General features: G+C 45.1%; 1 protein-coding gene across 1 annotated transcript; it reads right to left on the bottom strand.

Moving 5' to 3' along the window:
- Positions 1-937: 937 nt before the first annotated feature.
- LOC121325645 (multimerin-2-like) lies at positions 938-10,446 on the bottom strand. The gene is made up of 8 exons (XM_041268480.1): positions 9,899-10,446; positions 7,668-7,790; positions 7,206-7,312; positions 6,839-6,922; positions 6,074-6,217; positions 5,271-5,647; positions 3,133-4,705; positions 938-2,641 (listed from the first exon to the last, which is right to left on the bottom strand). Exons 1-8 carry the CDS (start codon positions 10,153-10,155, stop codon positions 2,247-2,249), a joined length of 3,060 nt encoding a protein of 1,019 aa, XP_041124414.1. The 5' UTR covers positions 10,156-10,446; the 3' UTR covers positions 938-2,246.
- Positions 10,447-13,415: the final 2,969 nt, after the last annotated feature.

Here is a 13,415-nt window from a genome sequence, read left to right as displayed (position 1 = left end):
GCATCACTGTTAACCTTACCTGTTATCTATTGTCTGCCATGATTGTGTTATTCTGCCCCCACGCCCTCAAAACAAAACAAAATACTTTTTTTATTATGACATGTGGAACGGATTTGGAGTCAGTTCAGTTGATCTGGACAGCAGCAGGTCTAAATGCATTGTCATAAATAGGACTGGTTATTTTCCTCAAGACTAAAGTTAAATACACTGGAGGCTAGTTTGACAGACCCCGATTAGCACCAGTATTGAACTGTCCGGTAGTAAGGTGGTCCACCACTTTTAATCAAGGTCAGTGAATCCAGACATGAGACTCACAGATCCACCGCTGTGTTAGATCATGAATTGACCCCTTTGTATGTTTGTTTTTTCCCATTAAAAATTATGCCCTTCGTGTCTGTGTTTGTATGTATGCTGAACCTTCCTTTTCCTTTCAGTTGGGTGCCCTAAGCCCAATGCCCAGCGAGTCTGTAGTGTAATAAATATACAAGTGGAATTATAAAACATTCATGCAGTTCATTTAGAATATTTGTACATAGTAATTGTAAGATGGATACACTGAGCAGTGAGCGGTCTCTTTCGCCTATGTTGTATATGCAAGAAAAAGAAACCTGTAGAATAACCTGAAAAAAATTTAAAACAAATGTAACTCTTCAAATGTATTTTGTACAGCATCTAGTTTTCAAATGTGCCTTATTAAGTTTACCAAGGATAGCTTTTTGCGAGAACTATGTTCTGTACACAGATTATGTCCAATGTATCAGTTTTTAAGTAAAAATAACCTTATTTTAGTACACACCACTGTTGTCTTGATGTTTTGATTATTTTATTATTTTTTTGTACTCCAAACCTTCCTTGTCTTCACAAAGGTAGGTAAGGCTTTTATTTATCTCTGTTAGAAACCCTCTCTTTTTGTGAGGTGCTTCAGTTTTTTTTATTTTTTAATCCACCGGTATGTAAGTAGAGGGTTTGGTATACATCACCAGTCTTTAAACAAGGTGGTTTATTTTCTACTTTTGAAAGTCCATCTTTCCAAACTCTCCTTCTAAATCTCTGTCCTCTTCAGTTTTGTTTTTATTTTATGTTTTTTTTTTTTTTCCTGTCCTGTATGTAGAGGAAAACTATTGAGTTTTTTAAAAGTAAATGCAAGGCTGCTTAAACTAGGCTAGGACTCTATACTGTTAGTTCCAGAAGTGTCAGATATGATGCAGGAGTGACATAAGTTCACCAGAGAATCAGCAGGGGTCAAAAAACACAACTGGTTTCAGCAAGCGTCTGAGATCAGGAACTGTTGAGTCCTGTTCAGAATGGGATCAGCATTTCAGATAAGGCTCATTTTCACAGCTGAAAGATTGACAGTCAGACAGTCAGATTTGTTTGTGATCTAGCTGCAATGAAACAGACAGCAGCTCTCCACACCTTTCACAACACACTTTCCCCAGGTTGTCAAATCAATGGGGTTCAGCTTTTCATGCTTCAAACTTAAAGCACATACTAAAAAAAATGGCTTAATGACACATTAAAATTACTTAGCCTTCAATTGATTATTCAGTTTGTTTTTCTTCTGTTTGTGGCTATATGCTGTCCCACTTGAATTTCATCTTATTTTTTTATGTTGGTAACATTAGCAAACATGTTACAGCAAGCAAAGTACAGTAAAATCCACCGATAAACACAGATGGAAACACATATACATGTATTATTTATTACAATACCTCCACCTGTTGCAGCAAGGGGGTGTACATTTTTAATATGTCTCAGTTTATAAAACACCAGTGGAAATCCATTTCAAAAAAGTTACAGAACAAGCTATAAATTACATTTGGCTCATCAGAAATAACAAAGAACTATTTGGAGCTAAAGCCTGTATCTGGTCAGTGTTGATTTCTCTGTGCAATAAACTATCCAGTTATTGCTGTTTAAGGATGATATTAGATTCTCTGTCCCCAAGTTTTATGCATTATTATACATTGCAGTTTCAGGGCCAGTGGACAGTTGCATAAAACACCTTAAATTAAAATATTCCCTTTGCCGTAAGAATTGTGGATTTCTAAACTGGTTTCACAGACCCCGATCAGCTCTAACCTTGCACTAATTTGTGAAACCAGCCACACAGGTAGTTTACACAAACCACCCTCATTCACTTAAATGAATACCTTGGGAATAATAACTTACATTTCTAATGAGGAGTTTTTTTTATACAACCAGCCACTGTCTGTTTTAAAGGCGACAAGCGGATGGGGTAGTCGTCAGGGCGTTCTAAACAGCAGCACCCCTCCAAACGTGTTGTCAGCCTGGCTGCCTCTTTCGAGGGACCCCTGCAGCAGCTCCAGTCGGACCTGTTCGCCCTGGGTCAGCTCCAGTAGGCAGACCCGGGTCAGTGGGCCCACGGGTTTCCTGTGGTTCTGGTGCAGTCTAGCTACCAGGACCTCTCCCCTCATGAGCTGTCCCAGTGCCGGGCCTGGCCTAAAATCCAGGCTCAGTGTGAAGAGATACAGGCCGTGGGCTGGCGCGATGAAGACCCCTGTCTCAGGGGAGTAACCCTGCCGCGTGTTCAGCACCGCCCGCTCGAACACCACTGTCCCGGACTGATTGGACACCTTGAGGGTGCTTGCCAGGAACACAATGGGGGGGTCCAGGGGCACTGGGAGAGGGGGAAGTGGGGGGGATGAGAGACAGGTGAGAGTGGGAAGGGAATGAGACACATGACGGGAAGACTTCATTAGACAATAGCAACAAAAAAAAACAATAATCATAGTTTCAATATATATACATACTCATACCTTCAAAACACTCATCAGAATTCTCACGACTAAAAGTCAGAAGATGACAATGCATTTTAATAGAAAATCACAAATCTCACTTAGTTTATTCCTGAATATTACTCATTTGGACACTCTGAATTGGCTTCTCTGCAAAAAAGATAATCTCTAAAATGGTGTAGTCTTAAAATGTGAAACTGGACAAGCTTGTTAGACACTGTAGAAATGAAAGTATCCTCTAGAGAGCAGTCTTACTCAGCTCAAAAGACCCCTGAGCAACCACATTGTCATCTCCATTTCCACATATGACCTGTGTATGTACCCTGTATAAATAAATACAAATAAAAAAAAGTTAAAGCAAAGAAATAATTACCATATGCCTCTAGCCATGTGTCCTTCGTGTTGTGCTTGACCGCGGCCCCCGATCGCGATGTCTTGCCTCCCTCGCTCCCTTTCTCTCTCCCCTTCTGCCTTCTCCTCTCCATCTTCCTAGTTGCGCGCCACAGCCGGCTCAGATCCACAGTCACGTTGGAGGCAGCCAGTGCCTCTGCGTCCCTGAAGACTCTGTGGAAAACCTGCACATGGCTCTCCAGATCCTGCCTGAGTTTCTGCAGCTCCTCTGTCCAACCACCAGGGGGCACTGCAGTACAGTTACAGCAGGACTGGGGGCAGGGCTGCTGTTGCTTCTCCAGTCTCCTCACCTGGCCCCCTAGAGCCTTCAGCATCCCCTCCAGGGCTGAGAGCTCTCTGTGTAGCTCCCCCATTGGTGGCTCCAGTAGCCTCAGGTCTCCACTCCTGCGCTCCACAGCTCTGGAGTCTCCACTGGGAGGCCCCTCGCTGGTGGATAAGGGGGGAGCAGCCTGTTTACTCCTCTCCCTCCCTAGATTCAGCAGCAACCCCTCCACCCTCCTCTCCAGGGACACCAGGCTGGAGTTGTGTGCCCGGAGCCTGGTCAGGGTCTCCCTCACACTCTCTTCCAGGGCAGGGACAGAGAGCTCCCCCAGCTGTGAGGACATCTCGCTGGTGAACTCCAGCACGTCCGCCCCCAGCAGGGCCTCCAGCACCTCGGCATGTCTCACAACATCCCCTAGCAGTGACTGGAACGAACTGGACAGCCTCTGGATCTCCGTGGTCCAGTGCCCCTCCCTGTCCCGCAGCCTGCTCACCTCACGCTGCAGCCCCAGCCCGGCCTCCTGTACCTGGGACACGTTGAGCTGCAGCGCACTGTGCTTCTCCTGCTCGAAGGCCAGGGAGCGCTGCACCTGCTGTAGACCCATGATCAGGTCCTCCACGGAGCTGGTGAGGCCCGGCCTCCAGGCCCCATGGCTGGCGTCCTCCAGTTTGTGCCTATTGTTCTCTGTGACCCGGGTGCAATTCCTCAGTTCCTCCCTCAGCTCATCTCCTAGCAGGGCCAGCTCTGCGGCCAGGCTCTGGCAGTTGCAGTGGCTGGGGTAGAGGCCGTAGAGGTCATCGATGTCCAGTGAGAACTCCTCCACCTTGGCGCAGATGTTTCTCAGCTGGCTCTCCAGGGCGCTCAGGTTGGCTGCCAGCCCCCTCACCCCCTGCAGCACCTCCACCTTACTGTCCTCCACTGTCAGCCCAGACTCCATGAACAGCACACGGATCTCCCTGGCTGTCTCCTGCAGGGCGCTCTCCAGGTTTCGGAACCCCCTCTGCAAGTCCTGGATGTTCTGCGCGGAGAAGTCATTCTCCTCCGCAAGGTAGGTCACGTTCCTAGAGTTCTCCAACACCTTGTGCTCCAGCCGCCGGATTGCTTCCCAAACACTGGGCTCGACCCCACCCAGTCCGCTCTGTCCTCCCACACCACCACCCTCCTCCTCCCCCTCCTCTCTCCTGCTTTGTCTCTGCCTGTGGAGCTCCTCTCCCAGCCTCTCCTGCTCCCTCTTCACCTCAGCCAGGGAGCTGTTGAGCGCCTGTAGCTTCACCTGCACGAGAACTCATAAAGAGATGGAAATAAAGCTCCCAGTGCACAGCAGTATTTGATCCAGTCCTGGTTTCACTATGCATTTAATTAGACATACCTGAGCTTCCCTTTCAGACACAGTTTACTTTACCTGGCCTATGTCATGTGTTGTCCGTATGGTGGTGTAAGCACATTATTACAGAATAACATGATATTAATGGTACAAAAAGTGGCATTAATGAGGCAGTTGCATCCAAAATAATGCAGGGATGTGGAATTGAACTGGCTTGTGGGATACTGCAGAAGCACTACAGTTTCCTCTAGAGGGCAGTCTTATTGTAGTAAAATAAAACAATTCAATTTATACAACAAGAAGTAACAAACATTGTTATATTGTTTGTTACTAGACAAAAGACATTGCAAGACCTGGATGGATACAAGGATGGAAATAAGACTCCCATTGCTTGGTTATCTATACACTGATCAAGCTCGTGGTAAAACCTGGAATGGGTGAAACTGCTATGCACTGGGAGTCTTCTTTCTGTTCCTGTATCGAATACACAGGGTCCCTCAGTGCTGCCACTGACCTGGATCATCTTCTGGTTGCGCTTCACCTTGACGTCCGTTTCTGTCTTGATGGCGGTCAGGTTGTAGTGGAATGCGGCCTGCTGGGAGTGAAGCTTGTCCTGCAGCTCCCAGCCCTGGGAGCTCAGTAGCGCCCCCAGCTGGTCCAGCTTGTACACATTCTCCTGCAGCTTCGACTCGACGTGCTGCCTTCCCTCCTCCCCCCTCCCCGGCTCACTTCGCAGCACCTCCACTTCACGGGCCAGCCCCCCCACCTCTCGAGACACACTCTGCAAGCTCTTATTGAAGCCGTCCCACGCCCTCTGCACATGTTCCTTCACCAGGACCTCCAGGTGAGGCAGGAGCAGCTGGGCCAGGAGAGACAGCGGGTCAGCCGAGTCTGAGATAGAGAGAGAGCAAGAACCTCTTAAGAACTCATTAAATGTTCAACTCGTTCCTTATAGCTGACTAATCTCAAAACTTTATTGACTTCCATATAGCGTTAATTATAGCTGTACCTTTTGTGGAAGGTGGGGCTGTTGCTGCTTAAGAGAAGAAGGAAGGATGCAAACTATATTTGTCTCCACTTGTGTGAATATTCTTATTGTGTGTCATATATTGCTTTTTTGTTAACATTATAGGAATTTAACCAATTCTTTGAAAATAAAGGAATAATGAGCTAGCCTTCTGCACCACCTGTGTCCTTGTTACAGACTGGAGTTGAGAATCATGGATCTTATTACACAACTGCAGAGTTTCATGCCACTGAAGCGAAGGAGGGATTAGCGAACCCAACCCTATTACACCTACGCACTGCATCCCATACCTGTTCTGTTCTGGTTCAGGTCCAGCCCGAAGGTCCTGTTTTCCCCCAGTAGTGAGTGAAGGTCCTGCAGCAAGCTACCTGTGTGCTGGATATCATTCTGCAGACCTCTCTCTTCTCCAGCTGTCCGCATCACCTTCCCTGGATCTGCAGGGAGCAGGATGGAGTGAGTGGCCAGGAAAGAGGAGGAACAGGGTTCAGGAGGGAGTGGGTGAGGGGTCAGGAGAGGGAGTGAGGGATAGGGGCTCAATGGTTATGAACGAAAGCAAACTCTGGGCTGCAGGGCAGTGTGGAAAGTAATGGGTTTGAGTAAAAGGAATTGAGCTTGAGCAGTTCAGTGGTTTCAGCAATGGGCTGTGGAAATAACAAAAAGAAAGAGGGGGCGAGGGCCCTGCCTGCCTGCCTCGGAGTGTCCAAGCATACAGCCTGAGAATGTTCCTGTCTTTAACCCTCATTTTCCCTAAACACGAAGTTAATGTGTGTGTGTGTGTGTGTGTATGTATGTGTTGGGGTGACACTTGCCTCTGTGTATTATTCAGCTTTGATACAAACCCTGGGAAAGTCTCGCACACCCTTTCCTCTCCCCCTATATATAGAGCCCTGCGCACAATCAGATCCAGTTTGTTCCAGAAATCCACAGCACTTCCTCTGTTTGTGGAGGGGAGAGAGGGGGAGGGGGCTAAGAGAAAGCACAAAAGAGGGAGAGATAGAGAGAAAGAAACAGCTGCTCTCCGCAGATGAACACAAAAAACAAACAAGCTGATGTACCTGGGCCTGGAGACTGGTGAGATTCCTGCTCCCTGCTTCCTGCTCCCTGCTGGATTGGTACAGACACGTAGCTCGAAGCTGCAACTGTGAAAAGAGAGTGAGAGAGAGGGTGAATGAAAGGAAAAGAATGAGAGACAGGAAGAGTGAGTGAAGAGAGAGAGAGAAGCAGACTTTATCACTGACATCTTTCTGGAGTTTGGCTGCTGTCATTATGCTGTCAGTGGGAGCCTTTGTGACGTGTTTACCCAAACTGTACTGTGTAGTAGTAGTTATACTAGTAATAGTAAGACTAAGTATAGTTATAGTAATAGGGTTAAGAGTAATAATTGTAGTAATATCAGTAAGAGTAATGCTAGTGAAGCCACACCTGTCTCCTCGCAGTGTGCTCCCGTGTGTCCAGGGCAGCACTTCCACTGCAGTGCTGTGAAGACCTTCTGCTTCTCCCGATACACTGGCCTCAGGGACAGCTTGTACCTGACAGACAGCGAGGAGACAGCGCCTCATTTCAACACCGCACAGTACAGCGTCAGCCTCACTGGCAACACCATTGTGATAAATACCGCTTTTAAAAAGGGAGAATTTACTTTCCAAATGACATAAAAAAAACAACTAAATAAGACATTTGATTAAAATATAAAAACAACCAATTCATTTTTTTTTTCCTTATTTTAAAGCTATGGATCATTTTTTAAACAAACTGCCAAAGTCCAAAATCCCTCTCCCTACTGTCTGAGTGCAAGTGCACCCTGAGCACTGATACTGGAGAGTGGCTGACACTGCTCTGCAGGGAGTCTTACTTCCATCACTGGCAGTGGTGTCTGAATCTTACATTACGAGCTGGCAGTCAGGAGTGCCATAGGGGCAGGGCTTCTGGGATCGGATGGTGTATTGTTCTGTGCCGCAGGACACCACGGTGGTCACCATGCGAGAGTGGACGAAGGCACACCAGTTCCTGAAGGACAACATGAACGCAAACAGCGTCAGTATCCCAGAGTAAAAGCACAGTGAAAACCAGCATAGGTAAGCACACAATGATAAACCATACACAATTTCAGCTGGCATTTTTTGTATTAGTTAATAATTATTTATGAATTAACTATAAAAAAAAAATGAACAGGTTAACGCGTTAGTAAGTTGTAAACAAATAATAAACAAACTAAAAAAAAGTAACTCTCGAAATTAAGAATTCAATTAAAAAGACGCAGTTACCAACACACACACAGCTGTGATTACATCATACCTGGACCTAGTCCTTTCCCAGGGGTCAGTCACAATACAGCTTTTCTTAGACTGCCTCTAGAGTGGCTGCACTTCTGTTTAATTGCAATGAATAGCTGTCTTGAAAAATGCCCTATTGTTTCATTGTTCCCACAGACCAAGTGATGTCAGGCTGATTGTAACACAGTGGCAGTACAGTATATACAAGTTGCAACAGCCCCTGATTTCTAGGGGCCGGTGGGATTACTGGTTGCCTTGCTGGGCATCTGCCCGCTTTATATATTGTAATATAGTTGTCAAGTTAAGTATGAGAAATCAGCCAATCGCTATTACATTGTATCTTATCCTGTGTACAGATGTCATCCTGTGCATAGAATGCACTGCTTAGTTCTAAACTTAAAAAAAATTAAAAAAACACCACATTTTTATGATTAATGATAGGTCTTTGTTTTTGTGATTTCGTTTTGTGAAGCAGAAGTCTAGTATCATAAAAAAAAATTATTTGGCACAGTTTGAGCAGCTCCACTTTGCTTTGCCCCCAAACTGCTCGTAATCTCCTGTACCAGAAGAGACACCCCACACAATGTACTGAACTATAGGAGAGCAGCTAGATTCGCTGAATGCTCTTTCATCTGTCACTAACTATTGCCTTTACAGTCTCTTTAGACAGTCTGCTCTAGTGAAAGCACCACTGCTTGGAGTGCAGGACGAATCATGTAAGCCTGGTTGCTCCAAGTTGCTGATTTTGGTTTGGAGCACAAATGGAGCAGTGCAGGGGTCTTTCTGCTCTTGCAGGGTTGCTGGGGGTAGTTCACTTCATCATTGCTCTTCAGCACCGCCCTGCTGGTTAGAGCCCAGGCAGAGACTGGCCAGGCTGGGCCCATCATGTCCAGGGTTCATTATCACGGTAAGATACACTGGAGAGGAGACAGTGGTAACACAGCCTGCCCCTCAATCTTCAGCCCTCCCTCTTTCCAGTCATGAAGTAGCATTAGAAAAACATTGAAGAATTGATTATGATCAAAAATTTCACTTTACCCCAGCCCCCAAACCTGGCAGCTTCCAATGCACAGGACTCTGGCTCGGATTTATTTATTTATTAATTTTTATTTAAAAATGTACACAAACACACACCATAAAACTAAAACATTGGTTTGTTTTCAAGAGGGACCCAGGAAACATAATGCAGACAAATATACATTTAAGATCATCCATTCTCACACACACATTTCTCCTTCGTCAGTAATTACATATACTTTAAGCAAGAAAGTCATTATGAACCAAATATTTGAACCAAACCAAAACCAAATACGCAGTGAATGTCAAGCGGTAACCGATTCCAGTGCTCAGGAGATCTTTACATTAAACATGTCTGGCCTAGCTATCTTTGTTCTCATAAAAGGAATATTCTTTAAATGCTCATTAACTTCACTTGCTAACATGGATTGGAAGTGTCTAGGACTGTCACCATGCCAGCAGTTGTAAAGCAGAGAGGCAAAATGCAATGGTGACAGACCCATGTTTGTATACATCACACATCGATGAGTCGAAACAGCACAGCCCAAGGCAAACCTGCAAAGTCTTTCCAGGAGAGGGAGCAGATTCCTGGTACCCATTCCCATGATCCTCTCACTTTACTTTGAAACGGCCCAGATGAGGAAGGAGCTTTGAAAGAAAGTCTTCCACACTGCAGCCCAACATGCTAAACTTCATCAAATGCTGAAAGTAACCTATTATTTCGAGGAACAGTAAAACAGCAAGATCTCTGGAGTCAAAGACACATAAAACACAAAACATGAGCGTTATCTCCTGGTAACTCTGTTGCCACAGCGCTTGACTTACCCGGTCCGGGTTGTAAGCTGCTGTGTTGCTGTCTCTCCTGTGGGAGGCGCAAGCTCTGGTGCGCTTTCTGCTGGGGGTTCCCCAGGGGTCACAAACCCATGCGTCTCAGGCTGTACCCCAAAGTGGTGTTGGGGGTGCCAGTCACCCCGTTTCAGGAGCTCCTCCTCGGGTTCCTCCTCTAACCCTGGGTCCCTCGCTCTTAGGTCAGAGCGGACCAGCACTGCCAGGGACAACAGAATGAGCAGCTTTAAAATCATGTCTCCTCACAGTTAGCTCAACACTTGTGCTGCTTCCCTTTTATGAATCTGAAGAGTTCTGCTTTAAAGTTATAGGAGAGTTGCTTTAGGGTCCCTGGAATTTCCCTCCCTTGCCTCTCCTAGACCCCCCATCCAAAGCCTCCAACAATGATCGGAAATGAGTTTCCTAACCGCCTGCCTCTCTCCAGAAGGTCACAGGACCCGAGCAATGCAGCTGGCTCTGTTTGCAGAGGAGAGAGCAAGCAAGCAGCAGAGAGGAAGGGAATTCGGGTCCTCAGAGGAGCAGGGAAGACAGTGCGAGGAGCCCTGAGGAAACTGTTCATTGCTCTTGGCAGGTCTCTGGAATTCTTATCAACACTCCCTCTTTTCCTCTCTTCACAAGACCAGGAAAGGGATGTTACTGGAAATCTTGAGAGTGTGTGTGTGTGTGTGTGTGTGTGTGTGTGTGTGAGAGAGAGAAGGAAGGGGAAGATTGTGTGTGTGAGAGAGAGCGAGAGAGATAAATGGCCAAATTTCCAAACGCTTTTTACATTTTTTTTTATTTAATTCTACAAATTTAAAGAACATAAGAACAGTTTCCGAATGAGAGGAGGCCACGATTCAGCCCAGCTGTGCTTGTCTGGTTCCTTGTAGTTGAATGATCTCAAAACTTAAATGATCTCAATGATTTAGCAACCATTACCCTCATCTCTCTCTCTGTGTAAAAAAACAACAACAAAAAAACCCATCCTAATCTCTGACCCTATTCTATCTCCACTTAATACCAACTGTGGAGGCTCCTGAGACAGTGCCTTAGCCCTGGCTCTACACCAACATGCCTTCATGTTTGTGCACAAGAAACACTTCCCAGTGTTATTACTTTAATATGTAGTTGAGCAGTGATCAGTACTTCCTATGTAACTCCATGGACAGTGCTCTGGTCAACAGCTGCTTCCTAATGCCTTAGCCATGGAGGGTCACATGGCCTGTTTTAAACATAAAAGTTTAGACCCTTGTTTAACTGATGCTCTTCCAGAAGCCATCAGCAGGTGGCACCAAACTTACATGCAGAGGGTGACACTGCCCCCCCCCTGCCCCGCCCCTCTTGGCTAAGAAGAGTCACTGTTCAAATTTCATGACAAAACCAATTTGTTTCAGCTCACAAAAATGTAATCATCCAACCAATAAAGCTGTCAGACTGAAGCACAAAAATTAATACATAAGAAAATGTATTGTACTGGGCTGACTGTATTGAAATAGCTGGCTCTCAGATCCCCAGTACAGCACTGCGATCTCTAGACTGCTCTATTGAATTAGCTGGCTCTCAGATCCCCAGTACAGCACTGAGATCTCTAGACTGCTCTATTGAATTAGCTGGTTCTCAGATCCCCAGTACAGTATTGAGTTCTCTATACTAGACTATATTGAAATAGTTGGCTCTCAGATCCCCAGTATAATACTGAGTTCTCTAAACTCTATTGATTTAGCTGGCTGATCCTCAGGACAGCGTTGAGTTCTTTATACTAAACTGTACTGAATTAGCTTTCTCAGATTCTCTAAACTGGACCTAAGGTTCTGAATTTGTTACAAGATGAAATGAACAAGGACAAGCCTTTAAAATCCCAGATGTGACGTTGATAGTATACCAAGTTAACAGCGGCACCTTCACAAGCACGGAACAGCCTGACGAGGCAGAAGCTACACATTCTCAGGTAATGCTGAATCTTGTTCTTCTGTCAAGACAGTAAAAAGGAAATTAATGACTGCTTGTTTTATTGATCTGACGGAGAGGTATTTTAAAGAGCTGCTTATATATTTAGATGAGGAGTGTTGTTACAGACGTACTCTGACATGACGGATTACAAAACAACAATTAATGTTGGACAGTGGTCATGAGTTAATATCTATTAGGGTTCAAGGTATTGATTTTGTTTCCTTCCCCCCTTCTCCCTAGAGCTGCAAAACTGCTGTCTCTGCATCTTCTTGCTGTATGGAGCAGGGGAGCAGGGGATTGTGGGAGTGACTGCAGTTACAGCAGTTGACAGGGCGTGGCGACAGCAGCAGGAGCAGTGCATTGTGGGTGATATAAGCAGGATGCTGCAGTGTCATTTTCATTGGTCCAGCCAGGGAGGTGGGGGGGAAAGGGGGGCACTACGTTATCTGTTAATCTGTTCAGCTGTGATATCTACATGCTTCGTACCGCAGAACTATTTTAGTACACTGATAAATTAGCTGATCCATAACTGAGGTGATAATAATGTACCTGAAACCTCATCCTTGTCAAAGTTCAGTACTCCTTGCTATTGTACACAGATCTATTTCTTGCTCAAAAAAGTGATCCTCTGTGCTGTATGAGCTACAATCCTTAGCTGCCAAGCAGCAGCACAGACACCTCTGCTGAGCTCTACCAAGCCAAGCAGCTCTTGTTTACTAACACCCTTTCAAAAATAATAAAAGAGAAATCAGTGCAGGAAGGCTGTGTGCATTCAACCCCTACGCTACTTTCTTGGTGCAATCCCACTAATGGGCTGTTTTCATATATATTTAATCTCTGTTTAGTTTTAAGGAACCTCCTTATCGATTTGTGAATTTGGCAGCAGCAGGTTAGCTAGGATGAGCATCCTCTGCTGATTAACAGAACACATAATAATAATAATAATAATAATAATAATAATAATAATAATAATAATAATAATAATAAGATATGCTGTGCACCCATGTATGCATGTCATGAGGGTTTGAAAGGAATTATGACCGATTGTGCCGGGGTGTTTTGTAGCCTTTACGAAGGGGTTATGAGTGCTGCACTTTCCAAATCAAATACAGCGCTAACAAACATTTTGTTTTTACTTATCTGCCTTTTTTAACACAAGAGGCTGATGTTATGAAAGCTGTTTCACGCTTGAGCGTGACCCTGAGCCGCTGCAGGGTTTGGGAGCTCAGTGCTGTGATTGAGGGAGCTCGCCCCATGTAATATCTGCAGATAATCCAGATCTAATGACTGGCCTCATTGCTGCTGCTGCTGTTTAGTTAGTTTTTTGATTTGTTTTTCTTTTATCCACGATCATGTTCAGGGGCCATATTACAAAAGCATCCTAAGTGACATTCTTATCTGATTTTCAGAGATACAGTGTCCTAACTACAAGTTTAGGAGAGTTGATATTACAGAAAATGCACTCCTAGCGTATTTTTCTATGTTAATTTAAGATAGGAAATGGCATATTACAGAAAGTTTCCAACTTAGTCATTTCCTGTTTCTCTCCTAACAGAAAAAAATATGC

The sequence above is a fragment of the Polyodon spathula genome, chromosome 13, assembly GCF_017654505.1.
Source record: "Polyodon spathula isolate WHYD16114869_AA chromosome 13, ASM1765450v1, whole genome shotgun sequence".
Classification (NCBI taxonomy): domain Eukaryota; kingdom Metazoa; phylum Chordata; class Actinopteri; order Acipenseriformes; family Polyodontidae; genus Polyodon; species Polyodon spathula.
This window is presented reverse-complemented; position numbering and strand designations above follow the sequence as displayed.

Excerpts from the sequence above, each read along its gene's own strand:
- LOC121325645 (XM_041268480.1), bottom strand. The coding sequence starts at position 10,155 with ATGATTTTAAAGCTGCTCATTCTGTTGTCCCTGGCAGTGCTGGTCCGC. Across the intron at positions 7,791-9,898 it reads CAGCTTACAACCCGGACCGG|GAACTGGTGTGCCTTCGTCC; the intron begins GTAAGTCAAGCG and ends GTTGTCCTTCAG. Across the intron at positions 6,923-7,205 it reads AGCACACTGCGAGGAGACAG|TTGCAGCTTCGAGCTACGTG; the intron begins GTGTGGCTTCAC and ends CTCTTTTCACAG.